Source organism: Enhydra lutris, unplaced genomic scaffold, assembly GCF_002288905.1.
Source record: "Enhydra lutris kenyoni isolate GAN:26980312 unplaced genomic scaffold, ASM228890v2 scaffoldscaffold16, whole genome shotgun sequence".
NCBI lineage: Eukaryota > Metazoa > Chordata > Mammalia > Carnivora > Mustelidae > Enhydra > Enhydra lutris.
The window spans coordinates 22,680,785-22,698,858 of NW_019154100.1; the positions used below are offsets into that span (position 1 = coordinate 22,680,785).

The 18,074-nt window shown below is 46.9% G+C and overlaps 1 protein-coding gene across 3 annotated transcripts in view; it reads right to left on the bottom strand.

The window, feature by feature from the left end:
• LOC111147240 (cell division cycle associated 7 like) overlaps nucleotides 1-18,074 on the bottom strand; it is a 46,706-nt gene that overhangs the window by 4,091 nt on the left and 24,541 nt on the right. For 2 of the 3 annotated variants that reach the window (XM_022503161.1, XM_022503163.1), the window contains exons 2-6: nucleotides 11,658-11,798; nucleotides 5,657-5,794; nucleotides 2,456-2,827; nucleotides 1,000-1,071; nucleotides 688-882 (exon numbers count right to left, since the gene is read on the bottom strand). In XM_022503161.1, the coding sequence (XP_022358869.1) occupies nucleotides 688-882; nucleotides 1,000-1,071; nucleotides 2,456-2,827; nucleotides 5,657-5,794; nucleotides 11,658-11,798 (918 nt within the window). The remainder of the gene's footprint in view (nucleotides 1-687; nucleotides 883-999; nucleotides 1,072-2,455; nucleotides 2,828-5,656; nucleotides 5,795-11,657; nucleotides 11,799-18,074) is intronic. The other variant, XM_022503162.1, reaches the window with a different exon arrangement.

The window sequence follows — 18,074 nt, forward strand, 5'->3', positions numbered from 1 at the left end:
TCAGTGGGGAGTCTGCTTCTCCCTCTCTGCGCCACCCCGCACCCCGCCCCAGCTCATGCTCTCTCTCTCTCAAATAAAGTCTTAAAAAAAAAAAAAAATCGTTTCTCACTCACAAAGCTCTAGACCATAATGTTAACCATGTCCCCCTTCTACTCCCCTGGCATCACTCATTACAGAGCTCCTGCCACAGGCACGGGACCAGCTGCCTTCACGGCACGGTCATACAACAGTAAATGAGCAGCCCAGGTTTTCCCTGGCCAAGAAATCGTCAGCAGCAGCTATAAACTCTGTGAGGACGGGAGTGAACCACAGTGAACGGCCACACCTGCAAATGGGAAGGACCTAGTTTCTCGCTCCAGACTCTGAAAGCACTTAAAACACCCTGTCCTAAAACTGAAAGGCGAGGAGGAATCCCTGCCCTTTCCCACCAGCAAAACCACAAGGAAGACTGGATGGGCCTTTGTTGCCTCCCCGGCCGATTAAGCTGAGGCTCTTCACCCTGAGCAGCTCCTCTGCTCGGCCGAGGTGGAGGGCGCTCTCCAGCCTACAGCTCAGGTCGGAGTGGGGGGTTTGTCCCTGAGCGTGGTCCTGGGAACACCAGCGCTGCCTGGGAACGTGATAAAGATGCCCACGTAGCAGCACGCCTGCCAGGTCAAGACCACAGCACTGGCTTAGACCAAGAATAACCTGTTTGTGGTGCTCAGAAAATACCCCACTCATCGTCTTCCTTCTCCTGAAACTGTAGAACTCTTCTGCAAATTTGGCAGCTGAGACGGTGAAGTTCTCCAGGGCAAATTTCTCGGGAGGCCGTGCACTCCGGGCCGGGTTGGTGCGCCGGGTGACCTGTCCCTCGGAGAACGCCCGCCTTGAGGCCCTCTTCTTCTGCAAGCAAGAAGAGCACAGACCACTGCAAGGGGAGCTGCCTTGAATAAAAGCCGTCTGGGAACAGATCCCGTCCGTCAGTGCTGGCATCAGGAATTATAAAGGAGTTCTACTTACAGAAGCTGAGTTTGGGGTTCGTACTGGGAAGAAATCTGGCATAGAGTTCAGTTCCGCCAGTAGCTGAGCGAGCTGAGGGTCGGAACAAAACAGAGGACCTCACATCAGTACTGCCACGCCTCGTTCATTAACAAACCTTATCCCCATGTCCTCAGTTTTGCCAACATGAGAAACGTGACCCAAGTAGTTCAAGTACAGTCTCAACAGTTGCTGTGTTTTTGACCTCGTATGTAAAGATTTCTACCTCCAGAGGGAAGACGCAGGGATCATCATTCATAGGAATAAAATCTATACCCATTCTTTATATATAAAGGTCGTCACAGCACAGGATGAACGGGCCCCTGGAATGAGGTGGCTGGCTGCAGGAGGTGGGACTCCTGACGGCGCCCCTGACGAGCAGCGTGACCCCTGGAGCAGATCATCGTGCACAGCTAAGTCATGTTTTGTCAAAAACAAGAGGTTCAACTTGACTGTTCGGACAGTTACTTAGAGCCCAAAAAAACCTGTTTAGATTGATTTTTCATTAGAAAAATAACTTGCGGAAATAATCCCATTTTCATAAGAACCTAAGAACACCGAATAACAGGCATTAATATCCCAATCAATTCAGATTTTTAATTTTAGATTTTAACAAATGTACAGGTGTCATTAAAAATTCACGAATATAGTTATTTTAAAAATGCAGATACAGTGCTAAAAACTTCCCTTAGCTAATCACAAATATGTCTTAGGATAAGCTACACTCAAAAGGAGGCTTTTTATTTTCTTACTAGACATCTAAGTCTGTGTATATACGGTATCATATTATGCTTTTTAAAAAGAAAATATTAGAAATATTCCAAAATACTAAAAGTAACTGAATGGCAGAATTCTAATTCTGTATATACAAAATTACGAAGCCAACAAGTTAGTGACCAAATATAGAAAAACCAAATACACAAAACAACGATTTCCCCTTGTGTCATCATTCATTCCAGGGAAGACATGTTCACGTGATTCACACCTGCTCAGTGTAATACTGAGGCCTCCTGCATTCCCTCATCTGAGGTCCTGAAGCCCCAGGGGGTCATCAAAGGACTTCTCGCTGCAAGTTGCTCACCACAGCCCTTACGTGGGCTCCTCCACACCCAATCCACATCTGCTCCTCTCTGCTGGGAACTGCCAGCTGTTCAGCCCTCCCCTCTCCAATACCACCACCTAGTGGAAACTTAACTTTCTAATAGACAGGAAGTAGCAAGAGGTCACCGCACTAGGACAAGGAGCTGAAAATCATCCCGAGGGCTGGCTTTCTATTTCCAAGCCACAGCCGATCCAGTGTCAACTGGCTGGGGGTTCAGGAAGAGAGGAAGGACACCCAATACCCAGGGGACACTTCCTGAAGGCAGCCAGGGCTGCCGAGGCTCCCAGGACAGCCCTGGAGCCCCAGAGCCCCGGACGGCCCACCGCAGGGCCTTACCATGGCTTTGTTCTCCCTGATGTTCATGGTCCTCTTCAGCAGAGCATCCGAGCCCTCCTGGCCCTCATCCCTGGACTCATCCTCGGACTCCGAGACCGAATCCTCTCTTTGCTTCCCCTGTCTGCAGCTTCTCTTTCTTCCAAGAATGGCTTTTTTACTGTCCTGTAAGCGTGTGCTAGAAAACGGCGGCTCCGAAGAATTGTCTGACTTTTTTGCCAGTTTCTTGGTGGGGAACTGAAAGGCTACTCGAAGACCGATACTGCTCCTCCTGGGCCTCCTTCTTCTAGGTGTAGCCTTTGCTCCTTCGTCCTCCTCCTCTTCCTCACTCACTGAAGACGTCTTACCCGCATCACTCAGATCTGACTCCACAAGCTAACAAAACCAAAGAGAAGAGCAGACCGTGTTTTGTGACAGACCTCCCAGAACATGTCATTTAAAAGCACTCCGTCATTACTGCAGAGAAAAGACAAGAAGTAAGCTCCCCCTTCCTATTGTGAGCTCCTGCTGAACTCTCAGTGAGGTGCTCTGCTGAGGCACCTGGTGGAGAGCAGGCATTCTCCTGCTGCCCTCTGGCCCGGCCCCCGGCGGACTGCCGCCTTTGGAGCACGGGCTGGAAGTGGGGTGCTCACAAAGGAGGGCTCCTCCACTGCGCAATGGCGGAGTATTAGGAGGACTGGCCAAAGAAAAGGCTGTGCATGGTGTAAGCGTTAGCAAGGTAACAATGGAGCGCTCGGGGAAGACAAATACTCTTCTGCCCTGAACGGGAGGAACAGGGCTTCTAGAGGGGACAGGAGAGCTGACCTCACCTCAGTCAACGACAGAGGAGCAAGCAGATGATGGGCCAGCGGGGTCAGTGGGGGAGCCTTATCCCCAGGATATGACAGGTCCTCCCTGCCAGGGTCGTCCTCTCCCTGTTCTGCAATCCATGGAGCCGCAGGGGGACATCAAGGCAGACAGCTCTTGGGTTGTTGTGAGGCACCTGTTCTGTCAGCTCAAGAAACTCTCACCCCCAATTATCTGATTCTGCTTGATACGGGTTTCTGGCATTAAAATGGAACTCAGTCTTACACATGAGAACACAGAAGGCAATGGCAGGGTAACGTTACCCAGGTGCGACAGATGACATCTCAGATGCCAGGGGACTCTTAACAACGACAGACACAGGCTTGACTATGGAGGTCATCTTTCCTTTACATGCAAAGACCCTCTCTCAGGGACTCTGGACAACAGGGCCGCTGTGAGGAGAACAGGGAGCAGCACCACAACGGCCCCAGGTAAAACCATTCACTGAGGTAAATAATAGCTTCCTCCTCGGTGACTCCCCCACGCCCTAAATTCTAGCTGGACTCAAGTTAAAAATAAGGCAGAGGACGGGCACCTGGCTGGCTCAGCTGGCAGAGCATGTGACTCGTAATCTCAGGGTCGTGACTTAAAGCCCCACACTGGGCATGGAGCCTACTTTAAAGAAGAAAAAAAAAAAAAACCTAAAAAATGTATTGGGGCACCTGGGCGGCTCAGTCGGTTAAGTGTCCAACTCGATCTCAGCTCAGGTCTTGATCTCCATGTCATAAGTTCAAGCACACTGGGCTGGAGCCTACTTTAAAAATGAATAAATAAGGAAAGTGGGGGGCAACGTGCAGATAGCTTCCAAATCTTGGGATATGTATCAATCCACAACATGCCAAGGAGAGAAATAAGACCACAGTGTACTGATTTTTTTGTTGTTGTTTTTTTGGGTATCCTGAACTTTCTACATCAGTAACTTTAGAATCCAAATGGTGGGACTGGAGGAATCCAATGTTAGGAAGACAGTGTTGGAGAGCTTCAGAGGAAATCTCTCTCAGATTGGCTTTATTTATCTGTATCATCCTCCAACCTGTATGTGGCAGCTTCACATACAGCTGGAAGACCATGAGACACCAGGGGATAACATCCTACTGTCAGAGAATGTGGTCTCGCTGGTCCTCACTACGGTGGGCGGGAGGTGGGGGAGGGAGACAGTAACACGGAGACAGTAACACGTGTTGGCTCACTGCCTGGGAAAACCAAATTTGTAGGTGGACCTGCCCTAAGCTATGAGTTCTATCAATCAGCAGGTCACAATTAATACCCCAAATGTATAGACCATGAATAAGGGGGGAAAGAAACCTTTGGAGTAGTCTTCCCAGTGCTAGGAACACAGATTCTCTGAATCATCTGACCTCACTTAGCCAAAAATCAGAAGACAAGTCAGTCACTAAGAGTAGACAATACCCATTAGGGTCTGGAGGGATTTTAGTTAAGTGTCTTGCCGACAAAAAACCGGAGGCTGGCCAGCCAGACCTCCAAAGTAGGTTTGGTACTGGCCAACCAGTACCAAACCTACTTGGCACAGCATATTTAAACTTCTACCCAAGTTCCATGCCAGCTCGCCCGCCGTGGTTCCTTAGGGAGCTTCTGAATGGGAAGAGGTTTAACCTCCATCCTTTATCTTGATACCAAAGAAGGAAACAGTGGGCTGATTTGGATGGATACATGGATGCTATTTTTCAGTTAGCAGAAGACACTCTGATGCCTGGAAAAAACCCAAAGGTTGTTCTCTAAAGGTACCCGGAGAGTCCAATACTAACTTGATGGTACACTGGCCTCAACATGGGGAGTGAAGGAAGAAATCACCAAGTCTCCTGAAGGTCAAGTGCTGAGAGCAGACCTTCCTCAGCAGTCGACAAGGTCATCTTTATCACTGAAAGAGCATTTCTGCATCCAAACCAAGAATACACAGGGAAAACTCTAAGTTTGTACCACAGCTACATTTTGGCCAAATTAACTCCAAACCTAAGAGCATGACTTTATACACAACAAGAAATGACTTTAAGGAACTTGCTACTCCTAGATAGAGGGTCCTCTTTCCAGATAAAAGATGTTCCCGAAAGTCTAAAATAAATTCTTTCAGAAGGACAGTAAGGGACACCTGAGATATGTCCCCCCAAAACCCCTAAGGTACCAGGGAAAGACAAGTGGATTTCCTGTAGGAGAATAATGGACTGGTGGGCCAGGAATTAGCCTTAGAATAGCCAATTCTGTATTTTGTTAACTGGCTTAGAAGATAAACATGTAAGAAAAAGTCATTCATTTACAAAGTGACTTCTTACAAGAAAATACAATTCAGAAACAGGACAGAAAATATGAAAACCCACACTCTCCCGCATTGATAATTCTTACCATGACTTCTGGGTTACTATTTTCATTCAGGTCATTCTGCGTAAATCCTTCAAATTCTTCCGTCTCTGAGTCAGTGTCCTCTATAAAAATTCTTCTTAGCTCTTCCGAAAAGTATTTGGAATGGAAACGTACATCTTGCTAAATTAAAAACACAAATGTCATAAAGAAAGAAGAACAGAGGTGACCAGGGGGCGAAGGGGAAGTGAAGAGTTGTTTAATGGGGAGTTTCTGTTTGAGGGGATGAAAACGTCCTAGGTCACGGGGACAGCTGTGCAACCCTGTGCATGTCCTTGACGCCACTGAGCATCTCACTGGTAAGAACCTGGGCACTCGCCCACACTTAAAAAATGGTGAAATGGGGACGCCTGGGTGGCTCAGTTGGTTGGACAACTGCCTTCGGCTCGGGTCATGATCCTGGAGTCCCAGGATCGAGTCCCGCATCGGACTCCCAGCTCCACGGGGAGTCTGCTTCTCTCTCTGACCTTCTCCTCGCTCATGTGCTCTCTCTCAAATAAATAAATAAAATCTTTAAAAAAAAAAAAAATGGTGAAATGGGAAATTTTATGCTATGTATATTCTACCTCAATAACCGAACACACACCCGTAGACACACACATCTTTGTATAGCTTAGAGAAACAGAACTGAACAATTTGAAACAACTACACCCTTTCGAAGAATCAGCATGGCCATGGGCTCAGCCAGCTGCTTCTGTGGCTGGTGAGTGGCAATGGACTTCAGCTCCTCCTGCCGGGGCTGGCCATCAGGAAGTGCTGTGCTCTCACACAGAACCGAACACACATGGGAAGGAGCCACGGGGAGCAGCCCTGGCTCCCTGCCATAGGCCGACTCTCCCTCCCAGCAGCTGTCCAGAGCCGGCTCCCCCAAGTCAGTGAACACAGCCTGCCTCGCTTCCAGAGACAGCAAGTTTTTGTGCAGTAAGGGCCAGAGCCCTTCACACCCCTCCATACCCCCTGCTGAGAAAGCCACCTCTGCACCCTGACTGCCCAGGGCAGGGGAGGATGGGAGCGTCAACCCTCCCAGCACCCAGGAGAGCCTGTCCTGCAGGAGGTGGGAGGCCAGCAACCACAGACAGGTAGCAAGTGAGCAGAAAGAAAGATGCTCTAGGATGCTTAAAAAAGAAAGACATTTTCAAATGACTTTTTCTGTCTTTTGAACCAGTAAAAGGCAAGGAACCAGGCTCTCTAAATGGCTCTCTTGACAGAAAGGAGGGAACCGACAGACCTGCACTGCGGAAAGGAGACCCCCAGACCGGCCTCCTCCAAGCTGGCAACCAAGGCTGGAGTCAGTGTCCCCAGTTGCCTCTGACGTCTCTTCCTCCCGCACCCGATATAGCAATGACCCCTCCTCGCACCACATTTGGTTGGAGAATCTGTATCTCCCCCACTGCCTCTCCCTGACTTTAATTATATACTTCTTCAAGCTCACATCATCTCTGGAGAAAAATAGATATAATAGATGAGTGGGAAAATTTACAGGGGGATAGAGAAAGAAATGTCTGTATCTAGCATTTTTTTTAAGCTTAAATGTCTCCTATGAATTATTATGGGTAATTGGAATGAGTGTGCTTGGAGCTAAATTATTTTGTTTCTTTGTTGATAGCTGTGGTGCAGCTGCTTGGAGAAAAAAATAAAAAAACAAACAAACACAAAAGGGAAGTTTCTTTAAAATGAAATTCAAATGGTGTTTAAGAAAGACCAAAGTCAACCCTGCTGCATGCTGTGTGCAAGTCCGTGCGGCTTCTCTTGGCTGTTTAACATGCATCATGCGCGTATGGGGTCAGGGAGGAGAAGCAACAGGGCCGGGCTGATCTTTAAGGAAGACCGGGCCGCGGCTGGCCGCCACAGAAAGCCACCAGGAGCCTGCTACGTACCAGGGCAGGAAACATCCGGCTCACGGAGCCCAGAGCTGGCCTCTGCAGGTGGCTCTAGGGCAATGCGGTCTCTGTGTCCATTCTGTCATAGACCCACTGTCCCTGCCTCGGGCCCAGAGAGAACAAGTCACATCGCAGAGCAGCAAGCTCCAGCCTTCCGTCCTCTGGCTCGCTTCACTCACTGAGCTGGCCTCACAGGGAAGTGGTCAGCCTGGGGGCAACTGGTATCCTTGGTGACCAGATCAAACCCAGAAAGAACTCAGCCACAGTCCTAAACCAAGGCCCCTGCTTTTCTCCTCCTCATTCCACAAGCTGTGAAAACTGTTCTGGGGGCACCTGAGTGGCACAGTCAGTTAACCGTCTGCCTCTCATCTCGGTCTTAATCTCAGGGTTGTGAGTTCAAGCCCCGCTCTGGGCTCCACGCTATGCACGGAGCCAACTTAAAAGACAAAACAAACAAAAAACAAAAAAAAAAGGTTCTTAATGTGAGTGTGTATAAAGCAAAATATCCACTCCATGGTCGGTCTCACTGCAGTCTTGGTTACAAGCTTACACAGCTCTTTGCTCTCCAGAATTTGTGACCCTTTCAAGTCAGTAGCAGGCAGTATGCTCTGGCCCGGGTCCCCTGTATCCATCTCCCATGATCAAGAACGTAAAGCAAGTAACAGATGAGAAGAGCTGCTGACAGAGCACATGCACTTTTTATTTTGAAGCTCATGGGACAGGAAGAAACCGACTGGAAAATGATGGTGAGCTGAGCCCGTCAGACCGGCCTCCCACCTCAATTCCACCCCGAGGGGGCTCATTCACCAATGGGCGCTGAACGCATGGAACATGAGGAAAGGGACAGCATGCGGAAGCTGTCCAACCCAGGAAAGCTGGGAGGCATCGGTCACGTATGGGGCGCCTCCCACAGCGGAGGTTAACGGTTTAGTGGGGCAGTGGGACAGAGGTGAGGATCAGTGTGACAAAGGAGACACGAGCAATATGGCACAGAAAGAAAAGAAAAAGAGAAAAGAATGAAAAAAGAAAAGAAAAAAGGAAGAAAATCTAGTAAAACTTCAAGCAGCAGCAGCAGCATTTGAACTGCATGTGAACGGGGGCAGACTCTAGAAAAATGAGGAGAAGACACACAAGCAGAACGAACAGCACAGCCCAGTGCCTACGGCAGGTGGACTGGTGTATGCGGAGGGTGCCCGTGCGGCTTCGGGTCCCCTGCAGCAAAGGGGAGCAGTGAGAGGGACGAGGCTGCCAAGTTATGCTCCCAGATCTCCAACATCCCGACCTGGACACTTCTCAGACATGGGGACTTAGACACGTCACCTCACTGCCCTGAGCTTTAGTTTCATCCCCTGTGAAACAGGGATGATGACAACACCTCCACTGTCCCCGGGAGGCGCGTACGTTCAGGGCAAGCTGTATGAAAGCACACGGTCACGGGCCATCTCAGGCACACTGGAGTCCCCGTCCACAGCCCCCCACCCCTGGCAGGGGGAGCAGGAAAGGCAGGTCTGACTGCACAGAAGGAACAGTGCCCAGAGCAGCAAAAGCAGCTGCTTTGGCTTTTTTGTTTTAAATTTCCATATTTGAATCTAGTTGACCCAGAGTGTTAGTTTCCAGTGTACAACACAGTGTTCCACCTTCTTTGTACCTTACGCTGTGCTCAGTAGTGTAGCTCCCATCTGTCACCATACACCTCTGTTACAGTATCATTGACTAGAGTCCCTGTGTTGTGCCTTTGTGCCTTTTCAGCCCCATGACTTTTTCGCTATGTCACTGGAGGCCTGTACCTCCCACTCCCCTTTCCCATCTTGCCCATCTCCCTACCTACCTCCCTGCTGGCAACCAACAGTTTGTTCTCTGAATTTATAGGTCTTATTCTGCTTTTTATTTTTGAGATTCCACAAGAGTGAAATCATATGGTATTTGTCCTCCTCAGTGTGACTTAGTTCACATAGCATAATACCCTCTAAACCCATCCATGTTGCCGCAAATGGCAAAAACCTCATCCTATTTATGGCTGTATAATATTCCATTGTACACATACTCAGCATCTTCCTTATCCATTCTTCCACTGATAGACACTTAGGTTGCTCCCCCATCTAATCATCAGGAAAACGCTAATCAAAACCAAACTGAGGGGCGCCTGGGTGGCTCAGTGGGTTAAGCCGCTGCCTTTGGTTCAGGTCATGATCTCAGGGTCCTGGGATCAAGCCCCGCATTGGGCTCTCTGCTCAGCAGGGAGCCTGCTTCCTCCTCTCTCTCTACCTGCCTCTCTGCCTGCCTGTGATCTCTGTCAAATAAATAAATAAAATCTTTAAAAAAAAAAAAAAAACCATACTGAGGTATCACCCCACGCCTGTCAGAATGGTTAAAATCAAAGAGACAAGAAGTAAGTGTTGAGGACGTGGAGAAAAAGGATTTACTCGTGCAGCACTGGCGGGAATGTAAGTTGGTATAGCCACTATGGAAAATAGTATGGAGATTCCTCAAAAAATTAAAAATAGAGCTACCCTATGATCCAGTAATTTCACTACTGGGTATACACCCCCCTCCCAAAAAAAACCCCCCAAACACTACTTTAACAGCCCTGTGTTTATTGCAGCATTATTTACATTATTTACAATAGCCAAGGTAGGGACGTTGTGTTGTTTCATGATGTCTTCGTGCCCATCCTGCGCTGCTCAGAATGGCCCTCATGGTGGACCCCAGGGCGCCACTCTCCCTCACTGCCTCGCCATGCTCAAACAGCTTCTCAATAAGGCAAGGAGCATGAACAGAGCTCAGTTTTGACAGTGAGGTAAGGGTTAGGAGGAACAGGGGAACAGAGGAAGGGAGGGAGGGGAAGGGATGGAGACGAGCAACATGGCAGAAGGGTCACAGGTGCCTGCAAGAGAGTTGGCAGATGGGAGAGGAGGGGGAGGGGGCACGAATACCAAAGATGGAGATAAAAATGAGGAAGACAAACTGACAACCAGGGAAGGAAAACGGTGAGTTTGAGATCCCCCCTGATCAAGACTGGTCCGACTGGCAGTCAGATTACATCCTTATGTGTGGGGCCTGGGAGGGAAGTCAAGCCATCAAGAACGTGCAGATAATGGCTGAAAACAGGCCAGGCCCTGGATCACGAAGAGAAAAAGGTCTGAAGACAAAATCTTGAACCACATCCACAAATGGGGACGGGAGACAAAAGAGAGGACGGTGAAGTATGAAACACGTAAGAAAGAGGAAGAGACCAAGGAGAGAAGCAGCAGGTGGTGAGCGGGTCAAATGAGACAGCACGTCAAGTGCAGAGGACAGAGACGGGGGAGGCCCCTCCACACGGTCAAGACCAGCTCCCACAGAGGCCGGAACACGCACAGCCCGGCCAGCAAGCAGGCACCTCCCTATACAGTCAATTGCTTCTCCTCCTGCACCTGCCCAGTCAAAGCCAGGTGGGCTTCATTTACAGCCTTGTAAGAGAAGCCGAGGTCAAGGGAGAATGAAGAATTCTGACAGCCACAATGACATTGAAGAAAAGGCCACCAAAGGCTGGTGATTCTGACTGGCCATGCTCCCGCTGAGGCACAAGAGAACCCTCCAGGAAACTAACTCTCAGAGAAATGTCTCTTGTGTTTGCCAGAGAGCCAATCCAAGAAAGGGTAACGCCCTCCCTGGCAATTCCAAGCGTGAGGTGCCGAGAGAATCACCCTCCAGGAGCCTAGGGACTGGCTCAGGGTAACTGCGAGGTCCTGCTCCGGACTGCGGTATGGACTGGTGTTGTGCGGGCCCAGCCTCTCCTGCCGGCCGGCCCGGAACTCTTTGAGTGCAGGCTCCACACAGGCTGCAACCCTGAGGTTGCAAAGAAAATGCATCTGATCATGTGAGGCCCCTTTAAAATATATATATATATATATATATATATATGTCATGCACAGAAAGGGCTTGAACAGTAAAATGATCTAGGTACTCTCCCTGGTTCTTGAAACATGAAGGCAAAACACTTATAAAACAAATGCTCGACAGTTAACCACGATCACCAATCTCAGACCAAATTCAAATAAAAGAGTATCGGAACCAAGATCAGGCTTCCCTCGGACCAGGCCTTCCATGAAAGGAACCATCCGTACCTGTTTCCCTGACTCCAGTGAGTCGAAACTATCACAGCTCTCCTCTGATGAGAGGGTTTCCATGGGAACATCATCTCGGAAACCAACAAACTCTTCATCATCACTGGGGGCGTTAAAGATGTCAGCCACTTCTTTAGGGACCTGTTTCGGATTCAAAAAAGAAGGATGAAACCAGGGGCTGTTATCATCACTTAAATTTTCTAGAGAGCAGGAGGAATTAGCATCTCCCAGCTCTATCGATCTGCCCAGTAACCCCGGAGCAGAATGTGTTTCAGCGGATTCCTCATGGCAACAAAAGAAGGTGGGGTAGGGAAGGACAAGAGTGTTTTCAAACCCCAGAGACGTATCCCATCTTACAGACAATGTCAAGGCCAGACCCAGATAGAATGTCAAGGCCAGACCTAACACAAGCCATGTGTCATCTCTTCACAAAAAATAAACAGTCATTGGGTTTTGAGAAACCAACAATCTATTTTTCCCCTACAGTGGATGTCTTTAAATCGTCATCTATGTCAACATAAGATATTACTAAGGTTTTTTTCATTTCTACCTGTAGCTCTTTAATTTTTCTGCTCTTCATCATCTGCTGATTCAGACATGGAAATCCATACAGCGAAATAAGCACCTTTTTGCTCCTTGTCTATATTCTCAATCAGTAGTTTCAGAATTCCAAGAGAATATAAACGCTATTATAGGCAAATATTCCAAGAATGTTGTCAGCGCACATCATCTAACAACTGTGTATCTGTTCAGAGTTCATTTTCATATGCTGACTACCCACTTGTTCCCAACTCTTTATTTTGAAAAAGTTCGAACCCAGAGTAAGGTGAAGGAATGGTACACACATCTCTATGTTCCTCACAGGAGTCCCCATATGTCACCACGATTGTTTTCTTTCAACAAACATTAAGTGGAACCATAGGCATTTGCTAGTATTTCACAGTTTGTGACCTAGAGAAGCAGCCAGTTAGTATGACCCAACTTAATCCACGTACATTTATTTTTTTTTAAATGTTTTATTTATTTGAGAGAGAGAATGAATGCACACAAGCAAGGGGAAAGGGCAAACGGGAGAGGGAGAAGCCGACTCCCCATGGAGGAGGGAGCCCCACGTGGGGCTCCATCCCAGAACCCTGAGATTACATCCTGAGCTGAAGGCAGCCGCTTAACCAACTGAGCCATCCAGGCACAATCTGTGTATAAAGTAAAGTGCAGACATCATACTAATTCACCCTAAAATACTTTAGCACCCTTCTCCTGAGAATAAAAACATTCCCCTATAGAGCCACAAAACTATAGTCTTACCTAAAAGAATTAACATTAATTCAATAATATCATTTACTACAAGTTTATATTTAAATGTCTGCAACTGTCCCCAAGATGTCAAGATCATGCATTGTATTTTTTATGACAGTATTTTTGTTGCTTTTCATGACACTGACATCATTTGAATAGCCCAAGACAACAGCCTTATCAAATATCATACATTCTGAGCTTATCCGATTGATTCCAGATACATTTAAGTAAAATATTTCTGGCAACAATTCTATACAAATGACATGCAGTTCTCAATGCAATGCATAAAGAGACACAAAATATTAGATGATCTCCTATTAATTAGTGTTAACGTAATTATGTAATTTTCAAACCAAACCCTACGTAGGCAGGACAGTACCATGAACACACACATGGACCCCGAAGCACTTCTGTGCCCGTGGCTAATCTTCCCCCATCTGTAGCCCTACCCAACTGCCCTCCTTCCAAATGATTTTGAAGCAAATGAAGATACAGTATCATTTCACCCTGTACCACCAGCAAATACAGAGTCTGTGTTCACAGTTCTGTTAACTTATATTTTTTTAACTCATTTGTATCATGATCTGAATAAGCTCCGTACACCGGTCAATAGCTCTATAAAGTCTTTTCTCAGGTGTCCCTTTTTTATCCCTTTGGCAACTTATCTTTGAAGAAACTGGGTCTTCTGTGGAGTTTGCAAAAATCTGGAAGTTTGTGTTTGGGGTTTGTGTCTGTCTGTTGAGGTGCTAGATAGTATTTAATAAACTCCTATGTCCCCACAGATTTCCTATGATTTGGTAGTTGAAGTTACAGGCTCAGTCAGATTCAAGTTCTTCTTTCTGACAAAATGAGGACTACTTCACAGGTAGTACCACATTTTTCACTTCGAGAGCACATAATGGGGTGCCTGGGGTGGCTCAGTGGGTTAAGCCTCTACCTTCGGCTTAAGTCATGATCTCAGGGCCCTGAGATCAAGCCCTGCCATCAGGCTCTCTGCTCAGCAGGGAGCCTGCTTCCCTCCCTCTCTCTGCCTACTTGTGATCTCTGTCAAGTAAATAAACAAAATCTTAAAAAAAAAGAAAAGAAAAAAAGAAAGCACATAGTATCTGGCTATCTCTGGTTTTTAGTGGTGATGCTCTCTGATCAACATGTTAAGGTGGGATGTGCCCTATTTCTCCTTAGCAAAAATACCTTTTCCTCTCTGTATTTAGCATGAAGTAAGTAGGGTGATGTTTGACATTCTGTGACTATCCTTCCCCCGAAAACAATTCACTCAGTGGTTTCAGCATCCATTGACAGCTCTTACCTGAATCAATTACTACACATGAGAGGTTCCAAAATGGTCATTTTCACATTCTATTCGTTCTTCATGTATTAGCTGGCATTCTTCTATAATACAATACACACTCTCTCTTGCTATCCCCCTCCCTCTCTCTGCTTCTCTTGCTCCCATGTAGATTCATGGTATTTTTTTTTTAATTCAATGTGCTATATAATTCATTACTGTCACCATTCTTTCTGATGCTTAAATTATCCTAAATTTGGCCAATGGGAGCTCCTTCAAGCCAATTGCTATGTCCTTTTGACATAACCCTAATAGTCTTTGCGTAACTCTTTGCTTTCTGGCACAAGTGTACCAAGCTAGCCTTAAACTTCCCCTGCCCCAGACCCTGGATCAGCCATTTTCCCAAAATGCACAGGCATTGAGAAATCAGAGGTGAGGACTTGGTACACCCCTTGCTAGTTAAGTATCATCGCTTCTAAGTTCTGACTGGACAGGGTAATGTATTTTTAAATGTCTTAAGTCACACATTCACAACAACACCTTGAATTCAAATCCAAAATCAGGATTCTTCCTCACCTCCCCCCATCTCAGATTATTTCCCTTTTCTCACAATGAAAGCTCCAACTCTCAGTATTTTGCATACACTTACCCCACTTACCCATTTGCTTTACCTATAAGACACACAAAACAGTTTCAAACTTTACCATCAACACCACTACCAACAACCATCAATGACAATCAAGTTTAAGATTCTTTCATAGTTCTTTATTTTTTTTTAAGATTTTACTTATTTATTTGACAGAGAGATCAAAAGTAGGCAGAGAAGCAGGCAGAGAAGCAGGCAGAGAGAGAGAGAGAGAGAGAGAGAGGAGGAAGCAGGCTCCCTGCTGAGCAGAGAGCCCGATGCGGGGCTCTATCCCAGGACCTGAGATCATGACCTGAGCTGAAGGCAGAGGCTTTAACCCACTGAGCCACCCAGGCACCCCTCTTTCATAGTTCTTATCAAATTCAACACCCAAAGAACAAATAATCCAATCAAGAAACGGGCAGAAGACACCAACAGACATTTCAGCAAAGAAGACATCCAAGTGGCCAAGAGACACATGAAAAAGGGCTCCACATCACTCAGCATCAGGGGAAAAACAAATCAAAACCACAGTGAAATACCACCTCACACCAGTCAGAATGATAAAATTAACCCATCAGGAAATGACAGATGCTGGCGAGGATGCGGAGTAAGGGGAACCCTCCTACACTGTTGGTGGGAATGCAAGCTGGTGCAGCCACTCTGGAAAACAGCATGGAGGTTCCTCAAAATGTTGAAAGTAGAACTACCCTAGGACCCAGCAATCGCACTACTGGGTATTTACCCTAAAGATACAAACGTAGTGATCCGAAGGGGCACGTGCACCCCAGTGTTTATAGAAGCCATGCCCACAATAGCCAAACTATGGAAAGAACCTAGGTGTCCGTAAGAGACTCTTAATCTCACGAAACAAACAGGGTTGCTGGGGTGTGGGGGGTTGGGATAGGGTGGCTGAGTTATGGACACTGGGTAGGGTATGTGCTATGGTGAGTGCTGTGAATTGTGTAACCCTGATGATTCACAGACCTGTACCCCTGGGGCAAATAATACATGTTAATTAAAAAACAAACAGTGGCAGAAAGCACCAAAACACATGAATGCACATTTTTCCTTGTACATTCACGCACATAAAGGCACAAAAGACGTCTGTGCCCAACTGTTGACAGAAATCACTTCCACAAAAGGAATTAAAGAGGACTCAGTGGGGATGGGGGGGATTCTTTTGTAGTTCTTTCTATCCTTGGTATATAGTCCCATTATTTCCTAGATCTTTGCCCTGAGATAACCTGACAATCACTTTCTCGGGGATGTAAAGGGACTCTATCTATACTTCCATTTCATCATGTGACTATTAAAGAGGTGCCCTCAAGGGCTGAGATTTTAATATAATAATTTTTACTGCTACGAGACATTTTTTTTTAAGAGGGAGGAAGAAGAGGGGCAGGGGAAGAGGGAGAGAGAGAACTGTAAGCAGGCTCAGTCTCACGACCCTGAGATCATGCATGACCTGAGCCAAAATGAAGAGCTGGGCACTGAGCTGACTTAGCCTCCCAGATGCCTCGACTGCAATAAGACATTTTTATGTGAAACTGCCACCTAGAATTATTACAACAATAATTCTGTCCTCGTGGAACCCTCGGGGGTCCCTAGACCACACCGTGTCGCACTAGCACACAGAGCGGTACATTCGGAAGTTACTTCAAGTCCTTGAATTTCTTTCTGTGCATTGAATTAATTTTACAGTTAGGTTCATTGAAGAAATCACTATTCTCTAATCTTATTTTTGTCGTGATTTTAATCTTCTTGTTCAACAAATGATGAGGAGGTCAATGGCTTAATTGAAGGAAGTTTCACATTTGGTATACAGAGAACACAAATCCAAAGTTGAATATGCCGAATTTAATGGTGTCAGAGGATTAACACACATGCTTTCCCACCATCTAATGAAGTCACCTTTGTCTTGGGACAAAGGGTCAGACACAGAAGTAGAGTTCCAGTAACAGTAAGGAAAAACAAACAAAACAAAACAAAACCCTGCCCCATTTATGCCGAGAAGCTCCTAATGAAGCCTTAAATGGTTTAAACTTTTCATAAGGAAGTCAATTTACAGTATTTCACATCCCTTATCTTTTCAAAGATACTTTCTAGTTGTTTCATCATGAAACCAACACACTAAAATAATACTCGTAACAAGAGAAACATAGATAGTCCTCGTCTAAGGGTGTGTTCCAGTGTACGGGACAGCACTGGAGTCCCGTCCCTGCAGTGGCAGCGAGAGACACAGGCCCAGATTGGTTTCTGTCATCTTCTTCTCGACTTACCACCATTCTATGAATCAGAAAGCTCCACTGGCCCAGAAGCTTGCTTTAACCTAAAAAGGTTAAAGGAGGATGAGCACACCCTGTCATCATTTAATGAAGCACCTGGAAGGACGGAGAGATTGGCACCATGAAGAAACTGCGTCCAGTGGCAAATATATCAGCATGGGTACAGCTGCAGCAGGCCTGTCCTCACCCCCGTACCCCCCCACAAGTCATCCAGGACTTCTGCGTCTGCTCCGGAGTCTGCGCCACAGGTACCAAAGCCGGGGGCGGGGGGGCAGGGGGGTCGGCTGTGATTACCAATGAGGAACAAAAGGAAGGAACACACTCTGGAAAAAAACAAAAACCAGTATGCATTCTCGGGGCACACAGGGCTCTGTTTCTTGCTGTCTAACTTCCTTCACAAGGCATTAAGAGTTTCAGGCACAAGCCCCAAGATTCAGAAAAATCTCCATAAGATATTCAAGGGTCTTCAATGCAAGACACTGTTCAACAGAGCTGACAAATCAAGATTTCTACACAACGCATCTGCTAAAAGATTCATGGGGGCACCCTCCTAATGCATGAGCAGTTCAGAACATGACAATACATTAGGCCCCAGGAGCTGGCATTTCCCTGTGCAGATCACTGCGGATCCACTGGGCAACTCCCTTCTGAAAGTGCAAAGACTGTTTAATGAGTCATAATTTTTTCAAGTACACACACTTATTCTATTTCTTTCACATACACTTGCTACATCTGCCCACTCTATCCTTGTCCACTCACCAAGAGTCAAGGGGGGACCAGGAGCCAAATCTCCCCCAAGGACACAGGAACGAGGATGGAGTCCCAAGGACACAGGAACGAGGATGGAGTCCCAAGGACACAGGAACGAGGATGGAGTCCCAAGGACACAGGAACGAGGATGGAGTCCCAAGGACACAGGAACG